The 19,323-nt window shown below is 33.0% G+C and overlaps 1 protein-coding gene across 3 annotated transcripts; it reads left to right on the top strand.

Moving 5' to 3' along the window:
* The first annotated feature begins 1,967 nt into the window (after window positions 1–1,967).
* LOC130625765 (potassium voltage-gated channel subfamily F member 1-like) lies at window positions 1,968–18,334 on the top strand. Of its 3 annotated transcripts, XM_057440869.1 has the most exons (8): window positions 1,970–2,500; window positions 5,968–6,308; window positions 6,646–6,740; window positions 7,392–7,548; window positions 16,233–16,302; window positions 16,385–17,215; window positions 17,347–17,503; window positions 17,668–18,334. In XM_057440869.1, exons 1-6 carry the CDS (start codon window positions 2,281–2,283, stop codon window positions 16,462–16,464), a joined length of 963 nt encoding a protein of 320 aa, XP_057296852.1. In that variant the 5' UTR covers window positions 1,970–2,280; the 3' UTR covers window positions 16,465–17,215; window positions 17,347–17,503; window positions 17,668–18,334. The 3 variants fall into 3 exon arrangements, with proteins under 3 accessions (XP_057296850.1, XP_057296851.1, XP_057296852.1); XM_057440867.1 differs by having other exon boundaries at window positions 1,968–2,500; window positions 16,233–17,215; XM_057440868.1 differs by lacking the exons at window positions 17,347–17,503; window positions 17,668–18,334 and having other exon boundaries at window positions 1,968–2,500; window positions 16,233–17,338.
* Window positions 18,335–19,323: the final 989 nt, after the last annotated feature.

Genomic DNA, 19,323 nt, shown 5'->3' with positions numbered 1-19,323 from the left:
GAATATTTTTGTAATGAAGGTGCTGTTGACTAGCAATTGGAAATTTTAAAAAAAACAAACTAATGGTGCTAAAAGAAAAAAAATACTGTTAGAAAAAAAAAGTTAACTGTACATAAGTTTAAAAAAAACATGTCACATATATGTACAACCCTGACACCATAAATGAAGGAATAACTGCTCCTGCTTAAAAAGTACCTTAACAATTCCAGTTTGATTTTATTTACGGTATAACATATAATATAAATAATTGCTCTTAAAATTCTATATCAAAAAGTAACTGGTTTATTTTAATTTTTGCCAATCTTAACTTTTTTTTTATGGTACAATGATATTTCTTTCATATGTTTATAAAAAACCCCATCGTTAGCTGTATGATCGTTTGTTGCAATTTGCTTCCGTTTCATTCATTCTTTCTTCATAGTACCCATGGTTAAAGTGGCTGTTGGCATTGATGGGTCTGGCGATAATAAAACACTTGATGGTAAAGTGATGTGTTTGAAGTAGTACCAGACAGCAATATTGGACGCTAGGCAATGGATTATTGGCACACGATAAATCGAATTTTACAGTACAGTACCTATTTCGATGGTCGAAACTTGTGAATTTAAATTACTTTCTGTTATATTGCTTCCACTTTTCTCATGTAAGAAACGCATCACTTCGAAGTATACTTGCAAGTTGGTAATGATGCAGAAGTTGCACATGATCTTTTCATGGCATTTCTCTTATTAAAACTTTTTCTAGAACATAGTCTTTTACGTTTTTTGAACTTTTTTGTAGAAAGGGCACTACACAAATTAATGGATACAACAGTTAAAACCAAGCCTAATTCTTGATTTCAAAAACACAACATTTAGTTTTAATACAAAAGCTGATGACTATGCTAAATATTTGTACTTGCTACAATAGAACTTATTGTTTTCTTACATATAGCTAGTTAGTGTGTTTGACTACAAATTCACTGACAAACAGCATGCACTTACCGTCTTAGTTAAAAACAGCTCCTTTCACGCATTATTTTTTATATTTCGATTTTTCCCACAGACACTTGTACTTTCTAAAGGCGTTGAATAACATTTCCTTATTGAAATCTTCTGTTGCTGGCTGATTTTGTTGGCTTGACACATTTTTTCAACACACGGCCATGCTCTTCAGATGCCATCTTTAAAATGTTCGCAAAGCATTTCGCTTTCTGATTATTATTTTCCTGCATTTTGATTGGTTTTTTAAACCAATCAAAATGCTTGACGATTGCTGACCAGTAGAAACCATTTCTACTTTTCGTCAGCCAATATTTTCGCTGCAGCGATGACATTTTTTTTTTCTTTGCGCATGTGTCCTCACGAAATATCTGACGATCGTCGTGAAAATCGTCTAATGGAGATTGGATTGTTTGTTGGTTACCTTTTGAAACATACAGAAGGTGAGCAAAAAAAATGCTCAAAAAAATGCCAAAAAGAATTTAGTGTCGCAGTAAAATGATAAGCTTTTCAAAAAAATTTAAAGAAAAGTTAATAGATAAATATTGAAATCGCCAAATTGAAGATGTATTAGATCGTTATTTTAGAAGAGAAAAAGTTGTTGTTTGAATCTAGCCACCTCTCCCCAATCGATCAGGTATAACCGCCAGGTATAAATAGGTCTAATGTAAATTAGGATTGTGGTTATTTGCGTACCCTATTTAACGTAGCCAGTGTTATGCTGACCTTCTCATGACTAAGCCGAATTATATAAATATTTAAAGCCATAGGATTCGAGTATTGTGAATTAGAAACTAAATATAATCGTTTATACAATATTATCTATATCAATTTTTGTAAAACATGAAGTAAAAGTTCGAGAATCGTGCGACCTTTAGTCAGGTCAAAGTATAATGCTTAAAATAAAAACTGCCATTGTATCTACAGTTCTGTTTTTTTTTTTTATAATTTTAATTTGCAACATTGTTATGTCAATAAACAAAATTATTATTGCTTAACCACGTAAACAGCACACATCGATAGCTACGTCCTAAATAGCAACAACCAAACCACCTCAATTTTTAAGGTGAATTAAAATCATATATATTATTTATTAAGCATAAAATATTAATTAATAATATATTATGTAAACTGAACAGTTTTATTCAGAGATTTTTGTATAATTAAATATATAAACTGTAAAAATAATTAGCATAAAAGGAGATAGAGATTTATACACAGTGAGAAATCGTTTAAAAAACCGAATGATAATGTCTACAGCAAGGCATGCACATTTAAAAAAGGGACATAGAAATTAGTGATGTCTCGATTAAATCTGTTGTTACTTGTATTATTCTGCACACGTATTCGGTACACGAAGGCGGCCGAAAAATGCTTGAAAACGATTGATATGAGGGAATGTTCCGGTCCCGGTTCTTCGTTAACATCGCCACCAACTTGTTCCAATGTAACTGTATGTCAGGATATCTTCAACATTTCAACTATTAATATACCACCGTACTCATCGGAACTTATGCCACGTAAGTATACTGTTCTAAAGACTACTTTGTTTTACACGACTGTCATCGTCACTGTTGTGCGGCACATTACGATTTCCTTCCGTCCTTTTTAACACCCTGCAGTATAGAACACCAATGCGAGCAACCTTTATGTTTCAAAAACGCTAATAAAACGTTTCGATTACCCCAAAATCATTAACGGTACTTACCGTTCTATTAACTATATTCAGAGCGGGGGGCTCTGAGAAGCCATGATGGGTCCACCTGTTACCGATAAGTCACCATGACAACAGACGTGACGTCACATTTTCATATCGAGACATATTTACCATTGGTCAGCGTAATGACCTTGCAAACTCGATACTGATGACCTCGGGCAATATTTTTAGCACAGTTACACAAGACCGTTACTATTATATCTAAATAATTGCATTTGTCTTTGAGCCAACTTAAAAACATGGGTTTTGTAATCAAAAACGCTATTATAATCGCACATAAGGTTTATTACTTTATGCTAAAAGAGGGACAAGGATGCGGGATAGCGGTATATAAGGAACGGACGAACCTGTAGATTTATCCACGGGTTACCGAGTATTATGAGTAACAGATTTATATCAGATACATTTTTTTAAAAATATTCATCTTTTAGTAGTAACTTATTTATTTTTACTCTGTTACAAAAAGATATTCTTCCCGATTTTAAAGATCTTACTCTCGGCTTTTATTTCAAAAGAAGCATTTGTTTAACCAGGGGCGTTTATTTGAAAAGGGGCGTTTAATTTACCGTGATAATAAGTATTTACTTTATCTAAATTTAAAAAGACGCGGTTATCATGATCAATCTTATCAAGAAAGTATTCCCTTTTAAGAATAGCTAGTTTTGGTAAACTATTAACTTGAAAAATGCAACTCTGTTGACACAAGGTTTGGTGTTTTACATAAAAATAAAATGGGTGAAAAGCATACAAGTGAATACGACATTGCAGAATAGTTATTGTTTCATAACTATTGAATTTTCATCAGATTAAAACAAATTCGAAATATATAAGTTTACGACTGAAGAAAACAGGAGAAAGCAAGAGTTACTAGTTATTGGGATGATTAGTATAATCGCAGACAATGTGACATATGCTCAGTAATTTTAGTTACCAACGATTATATATAACACAATAAAATCCTCTTGTAAAAAGAAAATGCGAGTTTTGCTATACATAAAGATTGAGCGAAAGTACAAAGGTCGAAGAGTTTACATAGCTACAAGGAGAGACTCCAATGCGCTCATTTGTACACAAAAATTTGGTGCCTATGCTAAATGAATTTTTTGTAACAAAAAAGCTTTATTTTGTAATAAAAATATTTTGTGGTGACTGTCTTTGTCAAATCAAATGCTTTTATAATTCTGGTCCTGAGTTGCTAAATTTTTGTGTTAGTGAAATGAATTGGTAAAACCTAGTTTATTCGAGGAAATTAATAAAGGTCACGAAATTAACACGAATGCCTATAACAACTTCTAAAAGTCATTAAAATAAATCCGGAAATATCTTTATTTTGAGAATAGGTTCTGTGACAACCAATTTATCTTGTTTTCTTCAAAAAGGTTAAAAATGTCAGGAGCTACCTAGCTAGCATAATTTTAAAAGGATTCTGCCATTTTAATAATAAGACAGCTAGCTAGGTATATAGGGACCTTTTTGAGTATTTTACAATTTTCTTACAGCAGTGGACAGTCAAAACGTCAGTATATAGCTAGCTAGGTATGCAGGGTATTCTATGCTGGCCAAATATGTTGTCGCAGTGAACCTATTCTTCATAAATAATTTCTGCAGATTTTCAGGATTTTTATAAAAAGCAAATGAGATCTAGTAAAAAGTAAATATTCACTATGAAGTTCTCGGAATGATAAGGTAATTTGTTGTATTGTTGTTGAGCGGGAGATTCCGGGTTAAATACTTGGTACAGGGTAAACTGTTACACATCTAGGTAGGGCACTTAGTACAGGTATATTTTGTGGAATACTTAGCAATACAGCATTAAAGGTGTAATATCTTTTTTCAAAACTAACGATCCCGAGACTTACGATAAAACTTATTGTTACTTTGTCAAAGCAAATAAGGTTGTTTATCATGTTTTAATAAATAAGTTGCCATGGGTGTTTAAATATTAATCGTGAGTGACACCAGGTTGGTCGAATAGTGCAGACAAATCTTGTTGCAGATACGGGTGGACCACAAAACAATAACTTTCTCACAACCTTGTATTTACACGGAATTAGATTGAATATTTGGCACTGTGGTTTAGAAGTATTCCCAGTTTCTCTGGGCTGGGTAAACCATTTAGTCCGAAACTTAGGAACCGTTTATCTATCTGACTTAATTTATTAGTGAGAATTCTTCTAATGTTTTCTGGACAGGTATCTTTGTAAAACTATTTTTTGCCTATTTCGGAGACGCCGATAACCTAATGGCGTCTCCGAAAATAGCAAAATTAGGAACGCATGAGCTATGATAAAAGTGAAGGAAATCAAATTAGCTTTATTTTATCAAACCAGTATAAAAACGAAATTTCAAGGAAATATTAAAACTTTTACTGATGCTACAAAACTTTTAATTTCAATGGAAAGCACGTTTTTTTATACCCCTGATTCCAAAATGACTGCAGGGTAATCAGTTTGGATTTTTTTTTGTAAACTTTTTATAATGTGATGATAGAGTCTTGATGAGTTACCAAAGTGGTTAGCTGTCCAATGTTCTTACTCCGAATTTAACAGTAATTGGGGTTTCACCTGTAGTACTGAGAGTAGTATAAACTACTCTGTTTTAATTCGTGAAAGTTTATTTAATACAAACATTATTTGTAAGAAAACAAAAAACAAGTTGTTGCATAGCTTATTTATGACTATAGCGTGAAAACGAAAAACTTCCTTCCTAGGACATTTGTTTCAAAACTAAAATTTTCTAAGCGAGAAATTTGAAAAATTGCGAGAATTTTTAATTTTGCAATAGCAATATTTCATTTAGCCTATAAAAAGGCTGTGAGAGACCAATTTGGCCATACCAAAAAAATATTGCCATATTGGGTAACATGATGAACAATGGTATTTCTTCACAGGTGTACTTAAATATGTTTAGCTATAGGGTAGGAGACTGTGATGTAATCTCCCTCTCAGGTTTTGACTTTTTCTTAGTTAAATAGAAAAAAGGGTTATATTTAAACTTGACTTGTTAGTACTAATAAATGCTAGCTAAAACCTGAATGTAGCTACAGTGTAGCTAAACTCCCTTTTTAAGAACAAAATCAAACAACATTGAAGTGGTTCCGTTTTTGTATTAACGGGTGGTATTTTTGCATAAGTCCCAAATTTTATGTGTACAATCAAAGTGCCCTGTACGTAAATTCTAAAACAGACGTTCCCTTGGCTTACTCTTCAAGAATTTACTTTTTAAACAACAATGCCTTTTCAAATCTATTTTGTTTTCTTTTCTTTTCAGCAATGCTAGAAATTGCCGTTCGCAGCTGTTGTGGTATTTGCAGAGGAATGCACTACAAAAGTAACTTTACATCAATGAAAAATTTCCATGATTTGTTACAAACTTCTGCAGTTACAAACTCTCGTTTTATATTCCCAATTCTGGCTGAGTATAACATTGACAAGGTATACGGCTACCATTTCGTACCACTTATCGATGTTCAAACAGGCTATTATTTCGTCAAGAAACGCAAGAACTCGGACACAGTCAACGCGCTGCTGAAGGCTTGCTTAGGCTTATGGCCGTTATTTTTAATCACACTTCTATTGGCCTTCATAGCTGGAGCAATTGGCTGGATTTGTGTAAGTGTGACTTTTAACATGTATAATTTGTGGCTCTGTTTACACGTAGAATAAATACAGCTAAAATACAGATGCTTAGTATATTATTTCATTTAATTTCATCGACTGTGATTGCTTTCTGCTTAGAATGTTGTATTTTTTGAATTGAAGCATTGTTATATTTGTCAAATACCAAAATTGAGCTCGAGTACCACAGATACTTAAAATATTCGTTTACTTTTTTATTGTTTTATTATTATTTTAGTAACATTAAAGCCGGGTTCCAATATTTTCGGTTTGTGGTGTTTTAGATAACTGATGTAAGGTGATGTAAATGGTGTAAGTAAAAATTTTTTAGGACACTCGATATAACGAAGAAGAGTTTCCACGGCCTTTTGTTAATGGAGTGTTGGAGGGTTTTTGGTGGAGTTTCATATCTATGACAACAGTAGGGTAAGGAAAATTTATTGACCTAGTAATTCTCATTTAGTATTTACATTTTCTTTCTCACCTCAAATTTCAATATTTCAAATCTGTTGTTACACGACACTTCTTTCTTACAAGTGTTTATCATCAAAATAAGATAGTGCAAAACAATGTTTACGACAGTGTTCAGTACTTTTGTTTCAATTTTCATACTTTGCAACTTTAATTTTCTATTTTTAATCTTTCATAATTGTTCGACGACTTTTATAACAAACCTTTTTAAAACAAACCCTTTCTTCGTCGCTCTTCTTGCTACTGAGGCTAGTGAAGTACGTAACCGTTCCAGTCTAGTGTGGCGGTACGGTAATTATTAATTTGATGAGCAAAGTTGTCAACAAAGCTAAAAGCTGGATTTTTAGTTGCCAATTAAGGAGTTGCTAATTAAATTCGTTTTGAAACTAAAACTGTTTCTATTTTTTCTCATTTCTTTCACAAAAACAGTGTTGAGAAACTTAAACATTTTTTTTCTTCCATATTACTTTTTTTTCCTCATTCGTTTCTTTTGCGCTTAAATTAGAACCAAGCCATTACACTCCTTGGTAACGAGCGAGTTTTTTAATCAGCGATTCAGGTTGCTTACTGCCAAAATGATCGATTTATATTGTTTTTGATACTTAGGTATGGCGACAAAAGCCCAAAATCAGCACAGGCACGTGCATTTGCCGTCATTTGGATTATTATGGGTATTACCATTTGCTCCATGTTCACTGCTGCATTAACGTCTGCAATTACTGAATCATCAAAATTACCAGTAGCATCCATGAGTGGTCAAAAGGTACGTACAGCTAGTTTCCGATAACTCGAAGAGCGGGTAACTCGAACTTTCATTATCTCGAACCATTTTCTTGGGTCCCTTGAACTTTCGTTAATACTTGTTATAACAAACTCTGGTTAAGTCGAACCCCGGATGACCAACATTTGTTAACTTGACCCATTTTTCGTTGGGGATTCCATCCTAACGGTTGGCTCTTCCTCCCCTCCGTCTGTAACTATACCGTTGCTCTAACTTGCTTGCCTGCCACACAAGACGGTTAGCGGTCAATAAAAGCCACCAAATGGGCTGACAACACTGCATTTAAAGTGCGCCGGAGTGGGGACCCGAACCTTAAACCTTATGATTACAAGTCAAATGGGCTACCACTACACCAACTTCGCTATGTTGTTCGTAACAATATGTGCATATTAGATTTATTTATGGCAATCGTCTATTTCACCATGATTACATGTTCTGTTAAATTTTGAACAAATCTGTGTGAACCAATGTCTTTTCTCTTTGAAAGAAAATAAAAATTTTTGTTTGCAGCAATAGTTCTGGCTGATTTAAAGATTTTTATGTAGTAGAAAATAATGAAAATGAGACTTGGTAATTTTTTTTATTTATAACAAAAATATTAAAATATTCATTGCAATATTAAAAAAACTGTTTGTCAAAATGTATAGTGACCTTACAAGGCTTCACTTGTCTGTAGACAAAATTCTTGAGTGTGACGTCAGAAAAGAGGTGCCAGGAACCACAATCTTGGAAAAAAATATTAAAGGCAGTTTTTTCAAATATGGACAAAAATGTCAAACAGTCAATGCGAAGTCGCAACTTTTGCGCACACGTAGGTCAGGCAGACAGCGTTGAAAGGTTGCTAATCACATTCTCTAGCACGCACACACACGTTGGGGCCAACGAAGACTCCGAAATTCGTAAAAAAATGACATCAGCAACAATAAGCACATTTTAAAAATTTGGACTTTACCAAATAACCTGAGATGCAAGTCCACTCTGAACATTGACAAGTGGACGAGTAAGCCTACTAATGACAACAAGTGACTACAAATGAATACGAGACAGACTACGAGTTAATACGAATAAATACAAGCAAGCCTGAAAATACCTACGAGTGACTTGTTGAAATAAAAAATAGGCGTGAACAAATTATGTTTTAAGAATATGCGAAGTAGACACCGCGGGATGTATAAAACAACTATGGGGAAGAGAGAGGGCAATTGACACACTTTATCAGGTGTGAAGAATATAATTTTTATAATTTCGTAAGGTACTTAAACTCGGTATAACTAATATTTCACATCCAGTTTTGGAATCATAACGTAAGACAGTATTTGAATATCATTGAATGGTAAGAACACGAAGGATTAACATACTTTTGTTGTTCTTCTAAGAATAATTTCATGGGATTTGGAACATCTTGTTGATCACATGCAGAGAATAATGTCTTAAAATTATTACTCAGATCAGGATTTATTAGTTCACTTTCTTTCTCTAATGTTTCTCTCATACCAGAAAGTAGCTGCTCCAACTGTTTGCATTTTAGACGTTGACTTTACAAATTAATTTGATACGCTCGGGTGAAGTAAATTTGATAGAAGCATTCAATTTATCTGGTTGGTTCAACATAGCATCTTACGATTCCGTTCATACATGGATTTCATTTTTAGCGGTTCACAATTTTCACATGGCATAGTGTCACTAACCAGGGTATCACAAATATTTAACCGGTAATACTCAACCTGATGAAATATCGGCTTAAATGATAGTTGTTAATAATCATGATAGTTAAAACATTTAGATACCAAATGTTTCTTAATGCTAACTTTGTATTTGGATCTGAAATGTTAATGTCATCACATAAAGCCTTTTAAGATGGTGAACTATTCGATAAATTATACATCAAGTTTACTACAAATAGAACACTTAACGGAATACAAGTAAAATTATAACGTTTCAATTTTATTCAGCGCAATATTTAAGCAAATATCAAAGAATACCGACATCCGATAGTACATGCGGTTCTAAATTTAGCAACTTGTACAGAATTATCATGCGTTATGACATAATAAATGAGGTGTAAAAAATACTTTACTAATACAATAATAATACAATTAATACATTTGTTTTTTTTTTAAACATTTATCACCCCAGGTGATAGTGTAGGTTTGTACATTTTTTTCCCATGTGGCATTATTTCGCCCTTAATGAGCCTTAGCTCTGTCGTCATAAGACACAGCATTTCGCTGTTGAAGGGAAGATTGCAGCCTGCACACTTCCGTACTCTTCTGTTTTTTCGTTCTTTTAAAATAAATTCATCACCGTTGATGATCCAAATGTAAACAAAACAATTTTCGCTAGAAATATTGGTGATATTTCTAAAATGCAATAACACTTTGACATGCAGATAGCCAAGACCTTAGTAAAGAAATAAAAAAATATGCAACAGAAAAACTTACTTCGTTTATCACAATCACTTCATCGTCACTTTCCACTTTTAACATATCATTGGTGTACTCTGCTACTGAAACTATCAGCATAGAACAATTGAGATTTTGCCAAAAGTTAATTGATTATAAAAACGTTAATGTAAAAAGTTAATGAAGTCCAGAATTTTATTATTATAATTGTTTTAGAACAGTTATTTATTTCTTATCTTATTATTACTACAAATTTTTTGCACACCTTTTTTAGTTGCAGTAACTTTCAAATTTATTCCTTTAAGGTAACATACAGCTTTCCAAAAAAAATTGGCATGATTTGAAAGGATGTGGCACTAGTTGTTGCAAATGTGGCTAAGCTGTAAGACAATGTATAGCTATACAATGCTGTTGAGTGGAAAAACAAGTACACAAGTAGCTAGTTGTCCGACATTCTCTATAGTTGCAAAATTAGTATACATATCACCCAGAATAATAAATTCAATAAGTTCTCCTGAGTGCTTCATTACAAACAAGATGCTCCTGTAAGTTGTGTTTTTCCTAAGTTCTGTAATACAGCAGGGTTAAAACTACAGGTGTGAAGAATATAATTTTTATAATTTCGTAAGGTACTTAAACTCGGTATAACTAATATTTCACATCCAGTTTTGGAATCATAACGTAAGACAGTATTTGAATATCATTGAATGGTAAGAACACGAAGGATTTACATACTTTTGTTGTTCTTCTAAGAATAATTTCATGGGATTTGGAACATCTTGTTGATCACATGCAGAGAATAATGTCTTAAAATTATTACTCAGATCAGGATTTATTAGTTCACTTTCTTTCTCTAATGTTTCTCTCATACCAGAAAGTTGCTGCTCCAACTGTTTGCATTTTAGACGTTGACTTTACAAATTAATTTGATACGCTCGGGTGAAGTAAATTTGATAGAAGCATTCAATTTATCTGGTTGGTTCAACATAGCATCTTACGATTCCGTTCATACATAGATTTCATTTTTAGCGGTTCACAATTTTCACATGGCATAGTGTCACTAACCAGGGTATCACAAATATTTAACCGGTAATACTCAACCTGATGAAATATCGGCTTAAATGATAGTTGTTAATAATCATGATAGTTAAAACATTTAGATACCAAATGTTTCTTAATGCTAACTTTGTATTTGGATCTGAAATGTTAATGTCATCACATAAAGCCTTTTAAGATGGTGAACTATTCGATAAATTATACATCAAGTTTACTACAAATAGAACACTTAACGGAATACAAGTAAAATTATAACGTTTCAATTTTATTCAGCGCAATATTTAAGCAAATATCAAAGAATACCGACATCCGATAGTACATGCGGTTCTAAATTTAGCAACTTGTACAGAATTATCATGCGTTATGACATAATAAATGAGGTGTAAAAAATACTTTACTAATACAATAATAATACAATTAATACATTTGTTTTTTTTTAAACATTTATCACCCCAGGTGATAGTGTAGGTTTGTACATTTTTTCCCATGTGGCATTATTTCGCCCTTAATGAGCCTTAGCTCTGTCGTCATAAGACACAGCATTTCGCTGTTGAAGGGAAGATTGCAGCCTGCACACTTCCGTACTCTTCTGTTTTTTCGTTCTTTTAAAATAAATTCATCACCGTTGATGATCCAAATGTAAACAAAACAATTTTCGCTAGAAATATTGGTGATATTTCTAAAATGCAATAACACTTTGACATGCAGATAGCCAAGACCTTAGTAAAGAAATAAAAAAATATGCAACAGAAAAACTTACTTCGTTTATCACAATCACTTCATCGTCACTTTCCACTTTTAACATATCATTGGTGTACTCTGCTACTGAAACTATCAGCATAGAACAATTGAAGGATTTGCATTTGATTTGACTGTTTTTTTTAAATGGGGGGACAGTATTTTTTAAATGGGGGGACCGAATTTTTTAAATAGGGGAACCGTATTTTTTAAATGGGGGTGGACCGGATTTTTTAAATGGGGGGGGGGGGGGGGCGTATTTTTTAAACGGAAAAAAAATGTGGCTCTTAGGTTATAAGTTATTGTGTAAAACCACGGCGGGGTGTAATTTTGCAGGAAGGGACCAACCTCGTTCCCAGGGCATTTTGCCTTGTTGATAAGTTGATAGCGGCGAAAAGGCCCTGGAACAGGCTGGTCACATGATCGCTTATAATTTAAGATAATTATACCAAAAAAATAATTTATGAACAGTTCTTGCCCTGCAAAAATTTATTTCTGCCCCTCGCCGGAGTATCGATATCGGAGTTTTATGTAAACAAGAGTACAACAAATATGGCGGTCGATTTATTTTTGGAGTGGATAAAAATACTAGCTAAGGTTTAGCACTGACTTTAGAGAAGCTAGTTTTTGAGAAATATATTAAAAAAAGATACCATTTTTAGTTCAACATGATATGAAGCAAATTTATCTCGATAATTAAATTGATATATGTGCGGTGTTTGTCTTATCCTGCAGAACTACTGGTAGCTAGCTAGCTAGCTAGAGCGTATACCGTCTAAATGACGTGAACATTTACCTAATAGTTAGTAGCCACATATATCGATGTTCTAAAAGTCATTACCCTACCTGGATACAAAACTGAATGTTGTTAGTCAATGTTTGAGTTTTTTTTATAAATATTGTGATGACAAGCCGGCTGTGTTCTGCTTAAATCTTATGTGGGCAAATTAGCTAAATTATCTGTTACATTTCTGAGAAACATTTTGTTGGCTAAAAATTTTACAGAATTTGAGCAATTTAAATGAGGCTGATAAGGCTTTTGTAACAAAACTTCTAAATCTTGACCAAATATGAACAAACAAGTAAGGTTTTTGAACAAATAATTCTTCTAAGGTCAATAAATGCCCTACTTTTATTTTTGGTCAGTGATTGATTATGCTCCACCAGCATATTTTTACATATCGTGGCCAAGTACAAATGGCATTTTTAGAATTAACACCCTGCACGTATATAATAAACCAGCTTTAACTTAACCCATTCTTTATGTCGTTTAATGATATCAAATATTGTCCCTTTTACAAAATATAATTAAGAACAACAGAAAGTGTCAAGAATGTTAACCCGTATCCGAGAATAATCCATAAATTTAGCACTACAACCTGTCATTCTTAGTTTCGTTTTTAAAAATAGGAAAATTTGTTGTGCATATTAGAAAAATGTGTGCAACCAGAGTGCCCAGACCTTCTCCTACAATTTCTAACGTGTTCTTAACAAAATCACCTACCTGGAAAATAATAGCCATTTAATATGTCCTTTATAAATGTGGTTGAGTAAAGCTGTCTCAGGATATCACGTTAGCTAGCTAAGGCAGCTACATATAATACACAGCCCAGCTAGCTAGCTACCTAGAGCTCATGAATTTTTATGGAAACAAACTTTCAAAACATTTTCCAAATTAAAAGCCTTTCGCCAATATTGAACAATCAAGCTAAGCGAGATTAATAGACTTTACGTCAGTAATATTCTGAAAATTTTGCTTTTATCGACAAAATAGTTTCTTTAACGCTGTGTCTCTTTTCGCCCGCCATCTTGCTTGTAGGCGAGCGACAAATTTGCATCTCGTTATCTTTGGAATTTTAAAAATGCGCAGTATATCTGGGCATTATTGTGTCACATGACCAGCCTGTTCCACGGTCATTGTTGGCCACTCCGTAATAACGGCTCAGGGGCCACAAGACCCTGGGGACGAGGTTGGAAAGGGACCGCATTTTTGGTTCTACGTCACAAACTCTACAGATGAGGAATTACGGAGTTTCATACCGCGCAGTTCTGGGCGCTAGCGAAGCGCTTTGTAGGGACAAATTTTTGGCTTGTTTTCATTTGTGTCGATAGCCCAAATAATGTTCATAGTCAGTTTTTCACAAATATTCTGGTTAGTGCTGCGAAAAGAGGCAAAAATGCAAAATCCTGCCTGATGTTTCTTCAACTGATTTTTCACTTTAACTGACGTTTTGCTTTTTAATAACACGTTTAAATGGTGTTGCTAACCCTCTTTGTGGTATATTGACATGGGTAAGATGTAGGAATCGAAGAAAACTTAAATTACTGACTTTTATAGAGAGCCAAGAGAAGACATATTGTTGATGTTGGTTTTAGGGGTTAGCTTTCTGAAGTTGCAAGCTACATATACCATACATTTTGTGTTGTGAGGAATAAAGTAATGGTTAAAAAGAAACACTATTCTATCATTATCAGTGCACTTTGGCAAGAAGAAATAAAAATTACAGCTAGCTATAGAAAGACTTAAAGGAAGTTTTTTTACAGTAAGCTATAGCTAGCTAGTTATATATGGATCTGCAAGTTTGACATGGATTAACGTGGAAGAGCATTTAATAAAGGATTTACTTGTAAAGTATAGCTAACTAGTTATATAAAAAAGAGCACAGAGGAAATCGACTGAAAATAAAATACACACTTCAATGATATAATGACTGGCTTTGACTTTTCGTTAGAAATTATTGTTTATAAATATTACATAACTAGCTAGGAAGGGATATATATAATAGCATGTTACACTGTATTACTGTGTTCTTAATTTTGATAAAATGTAAGAATAAATTTAGGCAAGTTCCATTTTTACAATTTTGTGATAGCTATAGTAATTTTGGTACATTGACATAAGAAAAATTTGGCAACCGATAATATTTGACGAAAACAGTTAAAGTCACTAAATTTGTTTAAAAAGTTATTTTCCATTAAATTTGCTTATTTTAACCACAGTATGTTATTTTATTTTATATTTCGCAGCGGTCGAAACTTTGTACTTTACAGATTAAAATTATTCCAATGCAAAATTGAGGCGTAGCAATTTTTTTAAGGCTAAGTTGGTGTTCGAACTGCACTGTTAAGTTGAGTGATATTAGAAATGAGTTTTTATGATTCTATTTTTAGCATCTGGGCGCTTACCCACCTATATATCTGATTATTGTATGAATAAGGCTACGATATATATATATATATATTTTATAGGGTTTTGATTTCTTTTTGTACAATTCTTGAAAATTTTCGTGATTCGAATGCTTTTTACTCTGAGAATGTGCCTAGGAAGCCAGCTTTTGAGTATGTTATGGACTCGGCATAGCAATTCAAAACTTTGAGTAGGCAGTCTGTATTTTTACTCCAAGCAAAGCGGGAAAAATTTACAGTTTATGGTAGTGAATACGAATATTACCAAAGTGTTAGCTCTAAATGTAGTGAAAGTATCATTTTTCACATATTATTTTGGGGGCACAAAACAAAAATTCACAGTGTTACAGTGCTATATTATACAGGGTATCATTATGGGTTAAAATGTGTTCGGTAGAGCTTAACTAACATTTGGCCTAATACATTTTCAGTTGCTCTGAAATTTTTTTCATGTGAAATCATGTGCACAGCCTTTGACTACATTTTTTCAAATCAGAAGTGGTGTTTGCTGAAATTCATTTTGACATTTTTTATTTTTACCTGTGAATTCGACATGAGTGCGTTTTTTTTGTTGAATGTCTCTTCAAAGTGTTTCCTACTAGAATTTCTTTCTAGCAGGAATTTTGCGATCCATTTGCATTTTTTTTAAAAATATAACTTTTGGTGTGAAAAGCTCATTTTAGACAAAACGTATTTAGTAAAGGACTCTCTACAAGCAAAATTAATCTAAATTTTTAGACTCCTGCAGTACGCAATTTTTTGAGTGAACAAAATTTTATTTCCTTTAGGAATAGTTTTTATTCCTTAAGGAAACAAAATAGTGAGTTTTTATGCGTGTTTCTATATTTTAACCAAATGCAATAAAAAGTAGCAGTATAAATACATGTTTGCAGCTGCTTTGGATGTAGATGGGTTGTAGTTTAACGGATTATGTCAATTCTGCATTGAAGAAATTGGTTATTCATGTGAATACATACAAGGAGAAAATTAAAAGGTGATTAAAGAAATCAACTAAAAGAAAAAAGAAAAATGCTAAAAAGAGAAAAAGAATAGTTTAAAAAAGTCTTTTTCAGTTTCTGTTGGTCCTCCTTTTTCTGCATATAGGCTTGGTCACATAGGTATAACCACAACTGCATTCGCATGCTAAAACTTCCAAGATAAAAAAAGGAGAGGTCACAAAAGCAATTGTATTGTCAGAAACAACAAAGGAGTATTAGTTAAAAATTACGATCGGCCGCTTGTTAATTAGCAGCAATAATTACACTGCTAATGTCTTTTTCAAAGGTTGCCGTCTTACCAGATAGATTACTTGATTCAACGTTTGTGGTTGATAAAGGTGGAACTTCAATCGAAGGTGACGCATTCATGTTCTGTAATATCGACCTCATCCTATACATTTTACCACAGCCCTCACTTATATATTGTCTTCATTCTAGTGTTTTCAGATATAAATACAATAATTGAGAAAGTGGATAGTGATGATAATTTAGATGGTAAGTTTTTTAAGTTATTGTAGGAATGTGATAGAACGCGAGAACTAGATGATACCCATTTTTCGGGATATTTTAACTAAGATCGTCGTTAATTACTACGTCTTATTCAATCTGGTTTGCTTTAGCCACACCCATTGATAAATAACCGGCATTATGGACTTGTATCTCGCACGACATACAACTCGTTGCTACACTCTAATTTTAAAGCTGGTAAATTTATAGATGCAGACCATAAATTTCTTTCAGTATAATTTTAACAAATCATTTACAATTCAATGCTCTTACATACACACGTTTCTTTGAGTATTGCAAACAACCTCTTATAAGCAACACGAGGATCAAACCTTCAAAAGGCGAAGCAGACTGTAAGTAACAGCCGGTCTAAGGATAATAAAGAAAGAAAAAAAAGACAATAACAGGGAGTATACAAACAGTTTTCGAGGCTTTTCTTTTTCTAAAATCATTAATTTCATGCGACGATAGATGTGATTAAGACAAGCCTGTGAAATAAAGTATCAACATCAATCTCACTTTGATTGACAACTTCATTGTTCCTAGGGTTTTTTCTTGGATAAGCACACAAGAATTGGTTACGAGACTCATCCATCCAAGTTATATGATGAGTATTATGCGACAGATGTAACCTATAGCGGGGAAAAGCTAAGCTATGGGATGCTGGTGCTGCGTAAGATAGACTTCGAATATATGACCACATTTATAAAGAGTAACAAACTGATCCTACAAACTTGCATGGGTAATGTAACCAATGGCGTGGTAAGTTTAATGTATTACACTGTTATTTAGAATGTGTAAGGATGGAGCTCACATCAATAACAGAAATTTTGCATGAATTATTTCTTTGCTCTCAAAACAGCAACGTCATCCATTTGTGATTTATCTTATAGAAATCCCAGCATGAGTATGAACCTGGAAATATTTTCTCTCCATCATCTGGTCTTTTTCAACCAACAATAATTTCTTGTGTTTCGCTAATAGCATTAATTAGTGGACTTGGTTTTATTTACGAATATCGTCGACGGAAAAGAGCGAAGTCTGAAATCGGTACGGATTATTTGCTATATCCAACATTCTTTTTTTATAATAAACTCAAAACACGTAAAACAAATCTGAAGACGTTAATCATAATGTCTTTTCGTACTTGTTATTGGCTTTCGATATTTCATTGAAACATTTTACATAATTTTTGCTTGAAACGCTTTTTTAAGATATCCCTGGCAATGAATGTGAAATTGAAAAAGTTACACACGAAGTTATGATAGATGACGTTCAAAACATGCTTCAAAAATGGAAAAGTTCACCAGCAAGTGATGAAAACAATGCTGAGAATGAAAAATATAAAAAGACTGAAGAAGAAAACGGTAATAATTACGAACTGACAACACCAATAAAACGACAAGAAACTTTGTACTGTAATTGAGCGTCAGCATGTAAAATACGTAAACAATAAAAATTTAACTTAAAATGAGATTTTCCTCAATTAGGGTAAAATCTGAAAATCGGATAGTCGGGTTAGCTAATAATTGTATTATGAATCATAAGTATCATCCAAAGCACTGTAAATTATTGGACTAAAAAATTTAAAAAAATACAAACTGTTATAACTATAGTATATGTAAATATTTTATAAAAATTTTGAATGTTTTTATTTGTTTTTATTTTAAAAATTACGGAAGTCATTAGGGACATGTTATACTTTATATTTAGTGTACACTACGATTTAAGATAATTTCTACGATCTTAAGATAATACGATCTTGGGGGCGGAATCAGCCCTTCCCGACCAACCCCCCGACGGTTTTTTTAATAACTTCTTAAATGCTAGGTTCCATGGCTATGATACTAACTGAGTTTCAATATTTATTTTTATTACCCGGGTAAAAGGGAGGCATCAATATCTTCGAAAAGCGCGTAATGTGATTAGTTAGAACTTACGTCATAGCGGGCAGTATTCCACGGTATTGCCTGCTACCGTAGCAACCGTGTTTAAATATGGTAGTATTAAATGTAAATACACACAGAGAAAAGTAAGCAAACCGCGCAACAGAAGTGAAACTTACTTTTATCTTTTAAAGAATTCTATGTTGTAGCTACAATAAAAACCTGTAATGTTTACACGACATTCGATTTAAAAAAACATATATTTTGGGTCGAATGTACGTTCCATATGGGAATAGTTTCTGTAAAGACATGGTTTCTACATTCTGCCTAAAATGTTAAAATGTAATGCAGTACCCGCATAATAATCCATATAATAACTGTTTATTTCGGGCAATACCTTTGAATGAACTCTGTCACGTATTGCCATCACAAGCTCGGACAATACTTTGGCGTCGGTCAATATTCTCCTGTATTGCCCTCATAAACAGTTATTATAGGGCTAGTTAGACACCTGCATGCCAAATTTTTAGGTACCATACCTTTCAGAGGCATTGATATTGGCTATTACTCGAAACTATCCCTAAAAATCTCTATAAGAAAATTAACTTTTGGTAGGATTATCCTTAGAAATTGAAACTTACAACACAACTTTTTTTTATCAAGAAGAATCTTTTACATAATTTGGAAACGTGAATAGTCCGATTTTCCGATTTTCTCGTGTTTTACCAAAAAATCGGAAAAAAACTGGATTTTCGGGCGATTTTTAGCAACTTTTTATGCGTTCTATGTAGAAACCTGAAAATATGTTAATTAACTTTTATTTAGCTTTCAGAAACTTCAAACAGAATGTAAAAATTCGCTCTAGAACTAAAGTAATTTAATTTTAAGCATTTTAAACAAATTTCATGCTTTTGATGACGTCACAGAAAACATGCTGACGCAAGCAAAAATTTATTGCTGCCATTTTGTTTCTTTTGTGACGTA

The sequence above is a fragment of the Hydractinia symbiolongicarpus genome, chromosome 14, assembly GCF_029227915.1.
Source record: "Hydractinia symbiolongicarpus strain clone_291-10 chromosome 14, HSymV2.1, whole genome shotgun sequence".
NCBI lineage: Eukaryota > Metazoa > Cnidaria > Hydrozoa > Anthoathecata > Hydractiniidae > Hydractinia > Hydractinia symbiolongicarpus.
Note: the sequence above shows the minus strand (reverse complement) of the source record. Positions and strands in the feature narration are given on the sequence as shown.

What these genes read in the sequence shown, in the direction of transcription:
- LOC130625765 (XM_057440867.1), top strand. Translation starts at nt 2,281, where the DNA reads ATGTCTCGATTAAATCTGTTGTTACTTGTATTATTCTGCACACGTATT. An exon ending in GAGCAATTGGCTGGATTTGT is followed by an intron (nt 6,309 to 6,645) that starts GTAAGTGTGACT and finishes AAAATTTTTTAG; the next exon opens with GACACTCGATATAACGAAGA. An exon ending in ATATCTATGACAACAGTAGG is followed by an intron (nt 6,741 to 7,391) that starts GTAAGGAAAATT and finishes TTTGATACTTAG; the next exon opens with GTATGGCGACAAAAGCCCAA.